The 17,143-nt window shown below is 26.9% G+C and overlaps 7 protein-coding genes across 7 annotated transcripts; 4 read left to right on the top strand and 3 right to left on the bottom strand.

Moving 5' to 3' along the window:
- Positions 1-20: 20 nt before the first annotated feature.
- On the top strand, positions 21-1,648 carry PNEG_00750 (hypothetical protein; the record flags this gene model as incomplete). Its single annotated transcript, XM_007874460.1, has 7 exons — positions 21-55; positions 120-143; positions 201-537; positions 581-784; positions 832-1,227; positions 1,269-1,472; positions 1,515-1,648. The coding sequence occupies 7 exons, from the start codon at positions 21-23 to the stop codon at positions 1,608-1,610; spliced, it is 1,296 nt and encodes a 431-aa protein (XP_007872651.1). The 3' UTR covers positions 1,611-1,648.
- PNEG_00749 (hypothetical protein) lies at positions 1,396-2,343 on the bottom strand. Its single transcript, XM_007874459.1, has 2 exons — positions 1,807-2,343; positions 1,396-1,762 (listed from the first exon to the last, which is right to left on the bottom strand). The coding sequence occupies exons 1-2, from the start codon at positions 2,314-2,316 to the stop codon at positions 1,643-1,645; spliced, it is 630 nt and encodes a 209-aa protein (XP_007872650.1). The 5' UTR covers positions 2,317-2,343; the 3' UTR covers positions 1,396-1,642.
- A 338-nt stretch (positions 2,344-2,681) lies between these two features.
- Positions 2,682-3,148, top strand: PNEG_00748 (small nuclear ribonucleoprotein F). Its single transcript, XM_007874458.1, has 3 exons — positions 2,682-2,723; positions 2,776-2,966; positions 3,012-3,148. Exons 1-3 carry the CDS (start codon positions 2,715-2,717, stop codon positions 3,070-3,072), a joined length of 261 nt encoding a protein of 86 aa, XP_007872649.1. The 5' UTR covers positions 2,682-2,714; the 3' UTR covers positions 3,073-3,148.
- PNEG_00747 (hypothetical protein) lies at positions 3,101-6,012 on the bottom strand (the record flags this gene model as incomplete). Its single annotated transcript, XM_007874457.1, has 4 exons — positions 3,101-3,333; positions 3,375-5,058; positions 5,109-5,343; positions 5,390-6,012. The coding sequence occupies 4 exons, from the start codon at positions 6,010-6,012 to the stop codon at positions 3,101-3,103; spliced, it is 2,775 nt and encodes a 924-aa protein (XP_007872648.1).
- A 129-nt stretch (positions 6,013-6,141) lies between these two features.
- PNEG_00746 (pre-mRNA-splicing factor ATP-dependent RNA helicase PRP43) lies at positions 6,142-8,709 on the top strand (the record flags this gene model as incomplete). Its single annotated transcript, XM_007874456.1, has 8 exons — positions 6,142-6,318; positions 6,363-6,457; positions 6,501-6,578; positions 6,625-6,665; positions 6,721-8,355; positions 8,400-8,436; positions 8,478-8,534; positions 8,580-8,709. 8 exons carry the CDS (start codon positions 6,142-6,144, stop codon positions 8,707-8,709), a joined length of 2,250 nt encoding a protein of 749 aa, XP_007872647.1.
- Positions 8,710-8,934: 225 nt separating this feature from the next.
- Positions 8,935-12,342, top strand: PNEG_00745 (hypothetical protein; the record flags this gene model as incomplete). The annotated part of the gene is made up of 13 exons (XM_007874455.1): positions 8,935-8,949; positions 8,994-9,071; positions 9,112-9,291; positions 9,339-9,461; positions 9,506-10,132; positions 10,179-10,412; positions 10,459-10,791; positions 10,833-11,348; positions 11,392-11,790; positions 11,843-11,916; positions 11,958-12,053; positions 12,099-12,237; positions 12,280-12,342. The coding sequence occupies 13 exons, from the start codon at positions 8,935-8,937 to the stop codon at positions 12,340-12,342; spliced, it is 2,877 nt and encodes a 958-aa protein (XP_007872646.1).
- A 97-nt stretch (positions 12,343-12,439) lies between these two features.
- PNEG_00744 (hypothetical protein) lies at positions 12,440-16,914 on the bottom strand (the record flags this gene model as incomplete). Its single annotated transcript, XM_007874454.1, has 22 exons — positions 16,829-16,914; positions 16,753-16,782; positions 16,630-16,712; positions 16,318-16,579; positions 16,220-16,271; positions 15,307-16,174; positions 14,622-15,265; positions 14,335-14,572; positions 14,041-14,291; positions 13,982-13,997; positions 13,872-13,930; positions 13,803-13,827; positions 13,735-13,751; positions 13,625-13,691; positions 13,544-13,581; positions 13,249-13,503; positions 13,161-13,197; positions 13,039-13,116; positions 12,899-12,990; positions 12,840-12,851; positions 12,544-12,795; positions 12,440-12,493 (listed from the first exon to the last, which is right to left on the bottom strand). Exons 1-22 carry the CDS (start codon positions 16,843-16,845, stop codon positions 12,440-12,442), a joined length of 3,447 nt encoding a protein of 1,148 aa, XP_007872645.1. The 5' UTR covers positions 16,846-16,914.
- Between the last annotated feature and the right edge of the window lie 229 nt (positions 16,915-17,143).

Below are 17,143 nucleotides of genomic sequence, written 5' to 3'. Positions count from 1 at the left end.
AAAGCCGTTTTTAAGATAGAATGATACCAAATCTTCCTGTAGTTATTATGGATAAGTATGTACTTGTTTTTTCCCCGAAAAAAACGGTTTTTTTTTGGCTTAAAATAACTATTTTTTAGTGGAACAGGATTAACAAAAATTGGGTAGTTTTTTGGCTCTAATAAAGACATATTTCTTAATATTTTTAACATAAAGCTTAGTCTTTCTGGAAATGATGTTCCTTCTTATGTTTTTCCTACAGTTATTACATCTTCACAGACACCAGGAACAGGATCAGGACGATCAGTCTCATTGTCAAAATCATCCTTTCTAGGATCTAGTTTATCTATAGGAAGTTCATTAAATAAACGCGGAGCAGAGGATTTGGATTTTTATATTGGTTATGAAGCGTTAGAACAAGCGAATGGCTTAGGATATAGTTTAAATTATCCTATTCGTCATGGAATAATTGAAACATGGGATCATATGGAACGATTTTGGCAGCAGAGTATTTTTAAATATCTAAAATGTGATCCAGAGGATCATTATTTTCTTTTAGTAGAATACTTTATAGATTTTTATTTATCTGATATCTATTCAGACAGAACCCCCACTTAATCCTCCCGAAAATAGAGAACATACGGCAGAAATTATGTTTGAATCTTTTAATTGTGCAGGACTTTATATTGCAGTGCAAGCTGTTCTTGCACTTGCTGCTTCTTGGACCTCTTCTAAAGTTCAAGATCGATCTCTTACAGGAACAGTAATTGATTCCGGAGATGGCGTAACACATGTAACTCCTGTTGTATGTATTTATCGAGTTTATTTGACATGCTTTCTTATAAACTAAAGGTGGATGGCTATGTAATTGGATCAGCGCTCAAGCATATTCCTATTGCTGGAAGAGATATTACATATTTTGTTCAATCTCTTTTGCGTGATAGGAATGAGTCAGACTCTTCTCTAAAGACTGCTGAAAGGATCAAAGAAGAATATTCATATGTATGTTCGGATATTATTAAAGAATTCAATAAATATGATAGAGAACCAGAAAGGTTTCAAAAATATTTTGTAGAAACAAGTTCAGATAAAAAAGTAGTAGTGGATGTTGGATATGAGAGATTTCTTGGCCCAGAAATTTTTTTTCATCCTGAAATTGCAACATCTGATTTTTTAACGCCTTTGCCTGAAGTTGTAGACAATGTAATTCAAGCATCTCCTATTGATGTCCGACGTGGTTTATATAAAGTAGATATTAAGGGTATTTTATTTTGTTTAATATTTATTAGAATATTGTTCTTTCAGGGGGATCAGCAATGTTTAAAGATTTCGGAAAAAGAATGCAAAGAGATATTAGACAAATTGTAGACAGGCGTATTCGGAAAGGAGAAGAGCGCTCAGGTGCAAAAAGTGGGGGATTAGAAGTTAATGTTATTTCACATAAAAAGCAAAAAAATGCAGTTTTTGTTGGTGCAAGTTTAATATCACAAGCTGTAAGTTTCTCTTTATTTAATAATTCTAATTCATTTTTAAAGCCTGAGTTTTTATCATATTGTTATACAAAAAAGGATTATGAAGAATATGGGCCTGGAATTGTAAGAAGATTTGCAATCTTTGAGTCCTTTTTATGAGTTTTATGCAATTATGTTACATATGCCAATTTTTATTCATTTATTCGATTCCTTGATTCTTTTATTAAAGATATCCTTCTTAAAATACTTTTTTTCCATTTTAAATATTCTGAATAATGTTTATCTCCATAAAAATCAATTTGAGGATGGATCTTATATAAGAATTAATTTTTTTATCACATTAATAAAATTTTACCATCATCCCTATCCCACTGACTGCTCGACATTGTGGTTTAGATTCTATAGCAGATTCTATTTCCATTGATTCATCAATTTTCTTTTCAAAAATAGAGTCTATCCACTTATATTTATCATTATCTTCTTTAACAAAGTCAATCCAATATTTCAATTCCTTTTGCTTCATATAATCTATACCCAATATAAATAAAATTTCTTCTTTTTCTTCATGATTTATATTTTTTTCCCCTCTCAAATAAAATAACATTATAATAAACATTCCTGCAACTAGTCCTTTTCTATCATAAACATGAGGGTATCGTTTGTGGCATATTTCTAATGCTTCTATAAAATAATTAATTTTTGACCGTATTTTCATCCTATCGCATAATTTATATATTGTTTCTTTTGATAAATTCTTTTCCCCTTCTTGTACATCTTCATATCTTTTCAAATATGGCGTTAATTCATGACGAAATTGTTCTAATAATCCTTCATATTGTTTTATAGGTAACGGTAATTTTTCCATAGATAACTTAGGAAGTGATAATTTTTTTGACAATCTAGCTCGTTCAACAATTCACGAGCATTTTTTATATTATCTTCATCATCACTTACCTTTCATGAGCAATATGTATACATAATCTTATACGTGCTGGTTCTTGCTTAGATTTTAAAGTAATTTCTTTTTGATATGACTGTCTAACTAATAAATCTACTTTTTTTAAAAACATATCTGGATAAGGTTTCTCAAGAGTTGGCATCATTTGATGTATAATTTCCTCAATATTTATCATCTTTTTCAATAACCCTCTTTTTTCTAAAAAAATGGTAGTTGACCGATAAAATATAAAAAATTTCAATTCAAAAATAATTTAGAGAATAAAGTTAAGAAATAGTTATCTATAAGAGATCCATTATATACTAATGTCTGGGGTTTGTTTTCATATAGCTTTATGTGTTTTTTTCCTGAATTAAAAGAGCTTAGTTTGTTCCAATTAATCCAAAACCTTTTTTGCAAGAATTAACAGGAAAATCGGTATTAGTAAAGCTTAAATGGGGCCAGGAATATAGAGGTTTTCTTCAGAGTGTTGACTCCTATATGAATATTCAGTTAGCAAATACAGAAGAATTTGTAGATGGGAAAAATACAGGTCAATTAGGTGAAGTTATGATTCGGTAAGATATCAAGATATAAGAAAAATAAGTTAAGATTTGTTAAAGATGCAATAATGTTCTTTGGATTACTGGTAATGTCGATTGTATTGATTTGAAAGAAGGTTAAACATATTTTTTGAATAACTTTAAAAATACTATGTAAATTGAATAATATTTAAAATTGTATCATGAGAATAAAGCCCTATTTTTTCATGTAATTTTTGTTTCATGAGATCCAAAAGCCCGAGTGCTTGACGTCGCATTAGGATATCTTGATCAGCAACTTGAATATAACGAACAGTTTTTAAAGTACTTCGTAATAAATTGCTTGGAATTGAGATTAGGTCATCAGTTCCTTCTAAGATGTTTGCAATCAATATGATTGCCGCTTTAAAATTAGTATATTATAAAATCAGAGCGTTTCAAAACCTCTTCTAAGTATAATATATTCATCTGTTTTTTCGAAATTTAAAATATCAAGAACAGATTTTAATGCTATAAAACACCATTTGTCCATTCCATAGAAGCTACATTTACATGCAATACCAAGTATACTAAGTGCAGATGAACGAATTCGTATATCATTTGTTGATGAAGTTGATATATCAAGCATGGTTCTTGAAATGGAGTCAGAAATTTTACCATGAATCATCTTTCCAATATTTTGTATTATTTTAAAAATAGCGTCACCTATTCGTATGCGTTCATCAAGTTTATACTTTAAAACATTTGCATATTCACTTAATAAATATTCAATTATATAATTACTGTGGTTATTTGATAAAGAAGTAAGACAATTTATTGCATTCAAATACACAAAACTGTCATTGTCCTTTATCAACCCAATTAATAAATTTAGTACTTCACTGACATCTACTATTGGATCTTTTGCCTCTATCATTTCTTTTAAAAGCGAAATCCCTTGTGCACGTACTGGAACAAGCTGATCAAATGTATATTGTATAGCTTTATTATATTTTCTTTTTGAATCTTCAATCTGAGAATTTTTATTTTGATCTGATATAATAGGAAAAATGAGATATGATTTGACCAAAATATTTAAATTTTGAGCACAACTTCTTAAAGAGTCTACAGAATTTTTCGACATATATGCTAATTGATGTTGAATAGTATCTAAAAGAGAAACTTCTTTTTCTGATAACTTAGGATTACTGGCTAAAATTATATTTAAAATATTTAAAGAAATCATAACAATACTAATGTCTTCATCTATAATCCTTAAATCTGTGTCATCTTTTACTATCTTATGAAGATTTTTAAGGAATGGTTGATCAATATCTTTAGAATTTCGCATACTTTGTGATAACTTATAATTCTTATTAAAATTAGATATAATTTCCATTAATATTTGGAAAATTTTCTCTGTATTTTTCGTTATTTCTGTAAGATAATTATTCTGTATTAACATTAATATCTTCAAATAATATAGTTCATTTAAAGGATCCTGATCTTCCTCTGAATTTTTATTTTTATTAAGCCAATAATTTAGCAATTTTAAAAATATATCTTCTATCAATTTTTGATCATTACGAAATTTGTCAATCAAGAGACTAAAATTTTCAATACGAGAATCAATATCTTCTATTGACAAAATTATATTTGAATTATTAATTTCAATTGAAATTCCACCTTGTTCTCCATTGGAAAAAGAAAAGTATGTATCACCTGTAGATAAAAAATTTTCTATTATTCTCCAAATAGACGTCAATTGACAAGATAGAAAAATATAACTTAGAAGTATAGAAATTATTCTATCTCTCCACATATATTTATGGGTTTTATGAGAAAAACATGATGCTGCCCAAAGAACGATAAAAATAGGAGAAATAACATTAACTATTATATTAGAATCAGATTGAAGACATATTCTTTCAATCCTTTTAATAGCGTTATCTATAGATTCATCATTTTGATTCTGTTTTGGAGTATGTAATAACTCAATAATTTTAGAAATAATATAATTTTGTGTCAATTCAGGATAATTCAATAGTAAAACCGATATAATTCTTCCTGATGTTTGATATAAATATGACTTTTCAAATGGATGATCGAGCATTGATAAAAGTTCTGGGGAAATTGATTTTATATATTCCTAATTTAATTAATGTTTATTCATTTGAAAATTAAAAAAAAAAAAAAAACCTCTTTTTCAATATCCTTAGGAATTAATGTAACCAAAGATACTACTTTATCAAGATCGTTAATCGTAATCTCATTTTCGTACAATGTTACTTTTATAAATTCTACAATTGCTGTAATACCGCCTGGTTTTCTTGTTACTTTTGACAATTCTTTACATATAACTTCTCTCATCCATCCAGGACATCTAGGATTGTTTAATCTGATTAAGGTAGATAACAAAATATTAAATGGTAAACTATTTTTTTTTAATATTTCAAAAAAATGGTTTATATTTAAATTACCTTTCTAAAAGAGAATAAAATTTTTTACTCCAAATTTTATCTTTATTTTTTGGAAAAAATCCAAGTTCTCCATAAATACTTAATGTATATAAAACACACTTTTCACTAATATTAAACGAATTTACAAAAACTTCATTCTTCATAATTATTTCAAAAGTATTAGCTGCCATAATCAAGAAATCCTTATCTTTTTCAAATAATTCCTCATCTTTAACTAATAACTTATTATTTATTGATTGATCTTTCAATATCTTATTAAAAACGATATTATGTTTCCATAAATCTAGACTCATGCCTATACCATTTGAACTACAAATTCTGAATATAAAAAATGCTGCATATTCAAAAAGACGCAAAATTGTCTTTCTATCTCTCAAACCAGTTGATATAATTTCGATTTCTTTTTTATTCATTTTTTTTAAAAGATTACTGACTTCAACAAGAAATATTAACAGTTTTTCCGCTTCATTAAACAATTCTATACTGTTTTGTTTCTTTTCATCCTCTATTAGCTCTATATTTTCTGAATTAACTGTCTTTTGATTTATCACATTCATACTATGGACTATTTTATCTAAAAAAAAGCCTATTTCAGTCAATTTTTTTTGAAAAATTTGATCCATTATTCCTGGAGGGCATATAAAAGATATTTATATCTAATCTTAGACTATTATCTTTTTTATTTAGGTTATTTTCGAGTGTAATACGTTGAATATTGTCTACGTTTAAGATTTTTTGACTTAATATAAGGAATGGAGGAAAAAAGAGTTAACAAAAGGCTGAAACAAGATGAAAAAAATCCTTATATTTCGAACTTAGAAAAGGATATGTCTCAATCAAAATCATGTATTAATTCTGGGAATTTTAATTTTTTATGGACAAGTTTTAAAAAACATAGAACAACAGCAGAACAAGCAGAAAAATTAGAGGTTTAGATAATTTTTTTTAGAAAAAAGGGTTAATATGGCTCTAGAATGGGCCTATAAATCCATTTAATGGTGCTTCATTTAGTGAAAAGTATTTTAATATATTAAAAAAGCGAAGACAACTTCCAGTTCACTCTCAACGGTTTGATATAGATGAATAAAGGAAGTTTTTGATGAGAAAATAGAGACGAATTTCTTAAAATGTTTCATTCTACAAAAATTCTTGTTTTTGTTGGAGAAACAGGATCTGGGAAGACGACACAGTAAAGTTTAGATGTTTTTTTAAGAAATTAATAATATTTTTATTAGAATCCCTCAATTTGTTTTATTTGATGATTTGCCACATTTGAGTATTCTTTTATGAGTTGAATTATATATGAAAGCTTAATTTTATGTTTTTTTTAGATGGGAAACAAGTGGCATGTACACAACCACGTAGAGTAGCAGCAATGTCAGTTGCAAAACGGGTTGCAGATGAAATGGATGTAGTTCTTGGTGAACAAGTTGGTTATAGTATCCGGTTCGAGGACTGTACAAGTTATAAAACTGTTTTGAAATATATGACAGATGGTATGTTACTTCGTGAAGCTATGAATGATCACCTTTTATCACGATATTCGTGTATAATTTTAGATGAGGCACATGAAAGAACATTATCGACGGATATATTAATGGGTTTAATGAAAGAAATGTCGAAAAAAAGACCAGATTTGAAAATTATTATTATGTCTGCAACATTAGATGCACAAAAATTTCAACACTATTTTTTTGATGCACCTCTTTTGGCCGTTCCTGGTCGCACTCATCCTGTAGAAGTCTATTATACGCAAGAACCTGAAAGAGATTATCTTGAAGCAGCTTTAAGAACAGTTTTACAAATTCATATAGAGGAAGATCCTGGAGATATATTACTTTTTCTTACAGGTGAAGAAGAAATCGAAGATGCCTGTCGAAAGCTTGCTATGGAGTCTGAAGAATTGAGTAGAGAAACCGAATTGGCGCCTATGAAAGTTTATCCTCTTTATGGAACACTTCCTCCTCAACAACAACAAAAAATTTTTGAACCAGCACCTTCACCTCGAAAAGAAGGAGGAAAACCAGGAAGAAAGGTTATAGTATCTACTAATATTGCTGAAACATCTTTGACTATTGATGGTATCGTTTATGTTGTTGATCCTGGTTTTAGCAAACAAAAAGTGTATAATCCAAGAATAAGAGTAGAATCATTACTTGTTAGCCCTATAAGTAAAGCTAGTGCTGATCAGAGGGCTGGAAGAGCAGGAAGAACCCGACCTGGGAAATGTTTTAGGCTTTATACAGAACAAGCTTATAAAAAAGAACTACAAGAGCAAACGTATCCTGAAATTCTACGTAGCAATTTAGGCAATACTGTTTTAGAACTCAAAAAATTAGGTATAGATGATTTGGTTCATTTTGATTTTATGGATCCACCTGCACCAGAAACAATGATGAGAGCTCTTGAGGAACTTAATTATCTTGCTTGTTTAAATGATAATGGCGATCTTACAGCCTTAGGAAGAATGGCTTCGGAATTTCCATTAGATCCTTCATTGGCAGTTATGCTTATTGGAAGTCCAGAGTTCTATTGTTCAAATGAAATTCTTTCATTAACAGCCCTTCTTTCTGTTCCAAATGTATTTACAAGGCCAAATACAGCAAAAAAACGAGCAGATGAAATGCGTCAGGTTTTTGCTCATCCTGACGGCGATCATTTAACTCTTTTAAATGTCTATCATGCATATAAAGGCGTCAATGGAGATGTAAATTGGTGTTATGAGCATTTTCTTTCACATCGATCTTTACAGAGTGCTGATAATATAAGAGCACAATTAAAACGCACTATGGAAAAAAATGATATTGATCTTGTTTCCACTCCATTTGGAGATAAAAAATATTATGATAATATTCGTCGAGCACTCGTGAGTGGTTTTTTTATGCAAGTAGCAAAAAAGTCCTCTTCTGATAAAAATTATTTAACCGTTAAGGATAATCAGCCCGTTGGATTACATCCTTCAACAGGTTTTAGTTTTTTTTTCTCTTCATAAAATATTTATCTTATATAGTATTAAATTATACACCTGAATGGGTTCTTTATAATGAGTATCTCCTAACCAATTCTATTTTAAGCACTCACATTTTAGATTTGTTTTAACTTCAAAAAATTATATTCGAACTGTAACATCAATTAAACCTGAATGGTATTTTTAAACTCTTTTTAATTTTATTTATTTTAACACGTAAAGGCTTTTGGAAATAGCCCCAATTTATTATGATATTGATGAATTTCCTTCTGGTGACATGAAAACTGCTTTACAAAGAGTTCAACAAAAACGTCTTAGAGCTGCTACAATTGCAAGACGTACTGTTCAATAATATATAAATTATTCTATTATTACATTGTTATTGTTTTAAATATCAACATTTCAAATAGAATTAATCAATCTTATACATTAATATTCAAATTTATTTCTACTGTCTTGTATATAAAAATATCGATTAATACAATTTTAAGAAATTTATTCAATATTATTGATGAGCTTTAAAAAGGATAAATCTTTCATAAATATAAGGGATATTTCTTCTTATTCATGATTATCTATGGATCTTTCATCAGTATATATTTTTTTAAATGATTATATAATATTAATTATATTTAGTGGCGTCAATTTAATTTTTTTAAGATAACAGAGATTACAAATTTATATCATAAAAAAGATGGTCAAGATGTATTGAAAGTATATTTCTGAGTAATATTTCTATTTTTAATTAGGATAGATTATTTCATCCTCTATTGTTACTTCAGGTAGAAAATATATCTATGCAGCAGATAATTTTGGATATATTCGGATTATTTCATCAGAATTTGATATTGTATACGAGTTTTCTGCCTATAAAAATGGACATGTTATTTTGCTACATTGTATTTCTGAGGCGCCTCTTTTAGTTACAATAGGAGTAATTTTTAGGAAAAATTAAATATAGTTTTTTAATTGTGTATTAAGGACGAAGAAAATAACTCTAATCCGATATTAAAGATATGGTCTCTTGAGTCTTTTGAAAGTAGTTTGAAAGCACCGAAATGCAAAACTACAATCAATATTAACAGTAATGCAAATCCATATCCTGTAGTTGTTAAAAAATTCATATATATATTAATAACAAATGACAGATTTCATGTTTTGCTGTATCTGAAAATGTCGGTCATATTGCTATAGGCTTTGCAAATGGTACTGTGTTACTTATTAAGGGTGATTTAGTAAGAGACCGAGGATCCATACAAAGAGTTATTTATAAGTCAGAGGAACCTGTTACCGGTCTTTATTTTAAAGAAAGTAAGAAAGAGATATCACTTTTTATTATTACAACGGGAAAAGTATTAAAATTGTTAATTAATGCAAAAATCCAATTAAAATCACCTGAAATTATTGATGCTGTAGGTGCATCTTTAGGATGTTCTACAATAAATCGTAAAAATAATGACTTGATTATTGTTCGAGATGATTCTATCTATATTTATAAATCTAATAACAAAAATATCTGTTATTCTTACAAATCTTCGAAATTCGGAGTACTGGTTAATCATGATTATGTTTTTGTATTTTTACTACCATGTGCTGCCTCTATAATTGCACCTAGTACGACAAATATTAGTCCTCGAAACATATTTGATATGTCTCAGCTTATAATTATTAATACTGAAAATAAATTTATTGCACATGTTTCAAATTTTCAATTTTTTTTAAAAACAATATTTATGGAATGGGGAGATGTATATATTTTTTCTCAGGATGAGCAAGTATTTATTATGTTTAGTAAAGTAGTTTTTTAATATCTAATAATAGGTATTTAGAGTACAAGAAAAGTCTATAACAGAAAAACTTGAAATACTTTTTCAAAAGCATTCATATCCATTAGCTATTGATTTGGCTTTAACCGGTGGCTATACCAGAGTAAAAGTTAATGATATTATAATTAAATATGGTGATTATCTTTATGATAATGGTGATTTTGATGGCTCTATGAAACAATATATCCTTTCTATTGACCAAATAAAGCCTTCAAATATAATTAAAAAAGTAAAGTACTACTTTTTTGTTAAAATATTTTTATTTATTTATTTAGTTTCTTAATTCTAAACATATAAATAATTTGATTAGTTTTTTAGAAGCTTTATACACAAAAAGATTATCAAACTCTGATCATATAATCCTTCTTTTAAATTGCTATGCAAAGCTTCATGATTCGGAAAAAATTAATGATTTTATCATGAAGGAAAATGTAGAATTCGATATTACGTCTGCTATAACTATTTTTCGTCAAGGAGGCTATTTTGACCAGGCTGCATATTTGGCAAATAAATATCAAGATTATGATACATATTTATCTATACAAATTGAAGATAAGAATGATTGTAAAAAATCTCTTGAATATATACTTGATCTTGAACCTGAATATGTATGTTATAATTTTATAAATATTATATTATTAATTTTTAGGTGTTCTTTTGTTTAAAAAAATACGGTAAAAAGCTTTTAACTGAAGTTCCTCTAGAAGTAGTATCATTGTGTATTGATCTTTTTTCGGGAACATATATTCCCATTTCAAAGAAATCTAGTTTAAAGAAATCGACTAGTCAAACAACTCAATTTGCAATAGCAAATTACGTTCCTTTTCTACCATATGTAAATACAAATACAGCTAGCTCAACTTCCGAACAATCAATAGTTAGTTCTAATCAGACATATTCTTGCAATATTAAAACGCTGCCAACGTATGCTATTCCTAGTGTTAGTTCGATATTTCCTATTTTCATAAATAATAATAAGCAACTTATATATATATTGGAAATTTTAATGGAAAAATTTTCTGCTATTGATGACAAAAATTCAGAGAGAGATTTAGTATGCATTACCTTATATGAGATTTATTTAAGAGAAATAAAAAATTCTCACTCTTCCATTGAGCGTCAAGATTATGAAAAAAAGGCAAAATCTATTTTGGATAATGAAATAGTATATTATGTATTTGTTTTTGATAACTATTGATTTTTTTTAGTGTCTTATTGATTCATTTAATGGACTTCTTTTATCATATTTAACAGGTTTTTCTGAGGGATTTCAAATATTAAAAGAAAAATCAGACACAAAAATTGATGCTTTTCGTTATTATTGTTCTATTGAAGATACATCTAAAGTAATAGATTTTTTAGCAAAACATGGAGACTCTGAGTCAGAATTATATCTTCTAGCTTTAGGTTATTTTATATCATCTCCTAGAATTTTAGATGATGTTGGTGATTATTTTCACATTGTTCTTAAAAAAATAAAAGAAGAACGATTAATGACTCCTTTAGAAATTATTAAAATATTAAGTTTGAATTCTATTGCGACTATTGGTGTAGTAAGAGAATATTTGATAGAAATTATTGAACAAGAAAGAAAAGAAATAGATAATGTAAGTATATTTCTTATTTTTTGTTATCGTTAATGTGTTTAATATGCATTAGAACTCCAAACTTATCAATACATATCATAATGATACAGAAAATAAAAAAAATAAACTTAATGATTTAATGGAAAGGTAAAAATAGTATTTTTTAATTTTTTTCTTATTTCAAAAAGTGCACAAATTTTACAAGGGATGAAATGTTCTATATGTGAACTTACTCTTGATCTTCCAGTTGTCCATTTTCTATGTAAACACTCGTATCATCAGAGGTATATCATTTATTTTTATACTTAATAATTGTCTTATATAATTAGGTGCATTAATGATTTAGAAGAAATGGAGTATTGTCCTCAATGTTCTAGTAATAATAATATGATTAAAGCAATTAAAAAATCCCAAAGTGAAATAGCTAATAAGCATAATTTTTTTCAATCTCAACTTGAAAATGCAACAGTAATTAATAAACGTAAAAACATTGTATATTGATAATTTTAGGATAAACTAAAGTTTATTTTTGATTTTCTTTCAAGAGGCGCCTTATCTATGGAAGTAAGATAAAATAATCATGAATCTTTTTAATTTTCATTAATGTTACTACATTTTAAAAAAATAGTGTAATCTATCACTGTAAATAGTTTAAAAATTTTAATTGAATTTATAAATCATTATTTTCTATTGTAAGTCCTTTTCGAATTTCTAAAACAGAGTCCTTATTTATTGTTATAAAACGTATTACAGATAATAATATATATAGCTTACCACAATAACAGCATCTAATCCTGCTTGTATTTGCAATTTAACATTTTCAGGGACATTATTGCCTGATCCATATGTTACACAAACTAAACCAGAATCTTTAATTACACGAATTAGACGTGGACACAATACTAATGGATCAGATTTGCAAACAATACCTAACAAATTCCATCTAGTTGCAAATCTAATGGCTTCTTGTAAAGATGCACTTCTAATATCTCTAGTAGATATATTAGCATCTGTAAGAAACATAATCTAAAATAAGTATTAAAAAAATAAATAAATAAATAGATACAAACAGGTATTGAGGGCTTTGTGTTTATTGTTAGTTTAGAGTTAAAATTCAAAAAAAACTAACCTGTTTATAAGATAGAAGTAAGCACACTTCCGGATGAAAACTACTAAATATTATATCTCTATCTTTTTTATGATCATAGACAATCTTTAAAACTTTAAAGTATCACAATTAGTTCTAAAATAACATAAAAATATAATTACCTGTATCAACCCATTTATTTAATTCAATTGCAATATTATCCATTTCTTCGTTTTCTGCTTCATGAAGCATAGGATATTCTAAAACATTGGATTTTAAAATCAAAATAATATATTCTACATACTGCACTCAATATTAAATCCGACATTAGTAGGTATTTCCTAATAAATATTGGATTCAATTATATTAATAAATTAAAAAAAAACAAATACCTTAAAGGCCTCTTCTAATGTCATAAAAGGGCCTTGAATACTTTGTCCACGTGCATTTCCTTTGTAGCCTTTAATTTTAAAATCTCTGGTATATTTAATTCGTTCATATAATTCATTTTGATCTTTAAAATTACTAAAATATTGACTTTTTGAACGTTTTACAGATTCGAATTTTAATTTTGAAGACAAAGGTGAAATTGATTTATCTAAAAATGTAGAAGATTTACTTTGTTTAGTATCCGACAGTGCCAAAAACTAGAATATATGATTAATTATTAATAATGAATCAACATACTTGCTGTAAAGTTAAATTGTGAACTGGAATATCAATACCTAGAAAATATCATATAAATCAATATATCTTCAAAAAAGCTACCTGTTTCTGAAACTAGGAAATCATGATAAATAATTGGAATATAATCTTTCGTTAATTGAACATCAAACTATATAATGGTTGATATCTTAAATAAGAATTAAAAAAAATACTTCTACATAAGATGCTCCTAAAATATTTTATTAGTTTTTTTGATAGCAGAATTATTAAAAAGGGTTACCTAGATTTGCTGCAGAAATAAATGACTATGATATTATTATTATTATAATTTGTTAATTATATAAAATACCTGTAGCGTATTTTCCCCAAGTTGTAAACTTTTTTTTGATGCACGGTTTTCTCCAAGTCCTTAGAAAATCGTTAATTTGATGACTATATCTAAAGAAATTATAAAAATACCTCTATGACCAATTACCTAAAACATGTTATATAATCATTATTTTATAAGTTTATCATACTCTTGTTTTAATTAGTGATTTCCAATATGTAGAATTATTTTCAGTTGTCATATTAGGATGTTTAAATGGAGTAATAACTCTAAATTCAAAGTTTATAGTCCCAATAACAGATAAAGTATTTACTTCTAAAATAGGAATCTTCAATTCTCCATTTAATGACTCTTTTGCTTTGCCAAGATTCTTTTTTATAGTTGATAAAACAGCAACAGCACGTCCAATAGGTACGTCTCTATTTTTACTGTATGTCGGAACTAGTAATGAATTATAATTATGTTCTAATAAAAAAAATAATACCAATATCAAAGAAAAGCTCCATTTTTTCGTAATTAGTAGTAATAAAGATAATAGGTTCAGTTTCTATACGATAATGAGTTGGCAAATCTATAACTGTACTACCCCCATCTGCATTTTTGGCTTTAACAATTAAGGATAAAGGAGTATCTAGTTGAGAAATAGATGCCTCTATAAAAGAAATTTCATTGATTTCTACTGGATTCAATTTTTTCTTTATATCAGTTGAACCTAAAGTAACCTATAAAAAATCAAAAAATAAAGTCTATTAATATATAGTAGTAACTTACAACAATCATTAATTCGTCTTTTAGATAGTCATGATCAAAACTTTTTATTGATGCTACTTTTATTGCAAAATCGTTTTCTGGTAATGGGATTGATGAATTATCTTCCTTGATTTCGTCTTGAGATTCATCATTCTTATCATATATAGTAAATTTATGTACGTTTTTCATATTATCTGGATTTCCATGTATTAAAGCATGTTTTTGGACAAATTTTTGTACATCCGGTGTCAATAAAAGATTAACACAATTCATATGACCTCTAAAAACAGCATGTTCAAGGGCCGTCCACCCAGAAAAATCAACATCATTGATTTTTGCATTTGCAGAAACAAGCAGCTGTAGTATTTCAATAAAGCCTTCTGCTGCTGCTATGAATAAAGATGTCCATCCATAAAGATTTTCTCGTAATTCTGTATTTTGCTTTTGATTTTTTGTTCCATTCAAAAGTATTTTAACGCTGGCTATGTTATTCAGACGAGTAGCAATATGAAGTGGGCTTTCTCCTTCTTTATTTTGATGATTAATATCCATTCCAGATTCTAGCAATTGATATACTATCTCATCGTAATCGAGTTTAACTGCAAGAGCTAAAGCAGAATAAGTGTTGTTACTTTCTGTTTCTTCTTCATATATAATTTTTTTTCCTAAACATTATCAATAAAATATCATTTAAATGTAAATATACCATGACAAAGTGGATCAATTTTTTGATTCATGGTTTGTAACGTTTTTAAAATTTCTATATTACGAATTAAGATAGCCCAATGTAATGGAGTATATCCTTCTGAATCTTTCCATTTAGAATTATTCAAATTATCAGTTTTAGGATCTAATTGGCCCCATTTTACCATATAATCTAATATTAATTGAGTAGTTTTAAGAAGGCCATATTGTACAGCATAATGTAAAGGAAGTCGTTGATATATATCTTGACCTGATAAATATTTATAATGAATTGGTCTAAATTGAGAAAGTAAAAATTCTAATGATTCTGTTTCCTCTATGATTATAGGATCAGAATCACAGGAATTAGAATTTCCAGTATAAATATATAAATTCGTTGTAGTTGGAGCAAGATAAATTGGTTGATCAATATATGGAAGTAATGATGTATTTTTATCTGTACGTTTGAGTGCATTTATTTTGCATCTTCCAATATCTATGACATGTTTATGAATAAGATTTCTATCGTTTATCTCTTCATCTTCTATAAGCACATCTAAATATGGAAAAACTACTTTAATACATGATAGAGATTTAGCAACAAGGCACTGCTGTATTAAATTGATTAGAATATTTGAAAGAGATTTGGATCTTAATTTGTCAATTAAAATTTGAAAATTATCTGCATTATTTTGATAAATAGATGTTTGTATTTCTGTTGCAAGAACTGGAGAAATAACAAAAGAAGAATTGGATGAAATGTCAATAATTGAGTCCATAATATCTCTTTTAAATTCCTTTGAAGAATTTGCGTTATTTAGATATGAAAGATAATTATTAACGTTTTGAAGTAATTCTATTATTGTTGTATCCTCCAAAAACGCTAATATCTAACTATTATATTAAATATAAATTTAAAAGCTATTTTAAATCACTTTAGACTCCATATAACTTGACTTTATTGACATATCAAATTTCTTATCAACTCTGAAGACATTAATTGAAAAATATATACAATTTAAAAACGTTTTACTTTTTTAAAATTTTTGAAAACCCTTTCTTATTCATTTCTGCATACCACAATATTTTTTGAAGATCTGATCGTAAAGAAAGTAATAAGATTAAAAGATCCTCTTTCTCATCACTTCGAAGATTTAGAGATTTATTATTTTCATTAAGTAAATTTAAATGATATTTCTTTACAATTAAACCAATTCGATGAACTATTTGATTTTTCTTTTGGTTAAAGAATGTTTCAACTAATTTTATATTATCATCGAGTACTAAAAAAAATGCTTTATATAAAAATAAGTCATAATTTCTGACAATATATCTATCTTTTTACATGTAAAATCCCTGGAATCTATTGATTTTGAACAAATATTTGTGATTTCTTTTTTTAATCCCTTATAATTAATATATTTTGAGCTAATTCATATTAATCTTTTTATATAAGAGATATTAAAACCTAAATTCTAATACTTGATTTTTAATTAAACTAAAATACATTAGCTCTGAATAAATAGAAAAAGCTTATTATAAACTTCTTTCCAAATTTCATTTTATTTATAATACTTTAAAAATTTATATTCTAAAATTTATTAAAAATATATTTAATTTAGGGTTATGTTTAAATTTCATAACAAAAAAAAACAATACTAAATCTCTCAAATTTCTAAAAACTTTACAACTCTTTTCAACACTTCAAATTCCATAAAAAATTAATTTTATATTTTTAATATTTCTTTTCTTTTAAGAAATCATATAGTAAAAATATTACATTATTCTACATAAACAACTTTAAAATAAAATGTTCTTTTTCTAAGAATATCTATCTGTTTCTAATAACTTGTTCATAT

Source organism: Pneumocystis murina (assembly GCF_000349005.2).
Source record: "Pneumocystis murina B123 chromosome Unknown supercont1.2, whole genome shotgun sequence".
NCBI lineage: Eukaryota > Fungi > Ascomycota > Pneumocystomycetes > Pneumocystales > Pneumocystaceae > Pneumocystis > Pneumocystis murina.
This window is presented reverse-complemented; position numbering and strand designations above follow the sequence as displayed.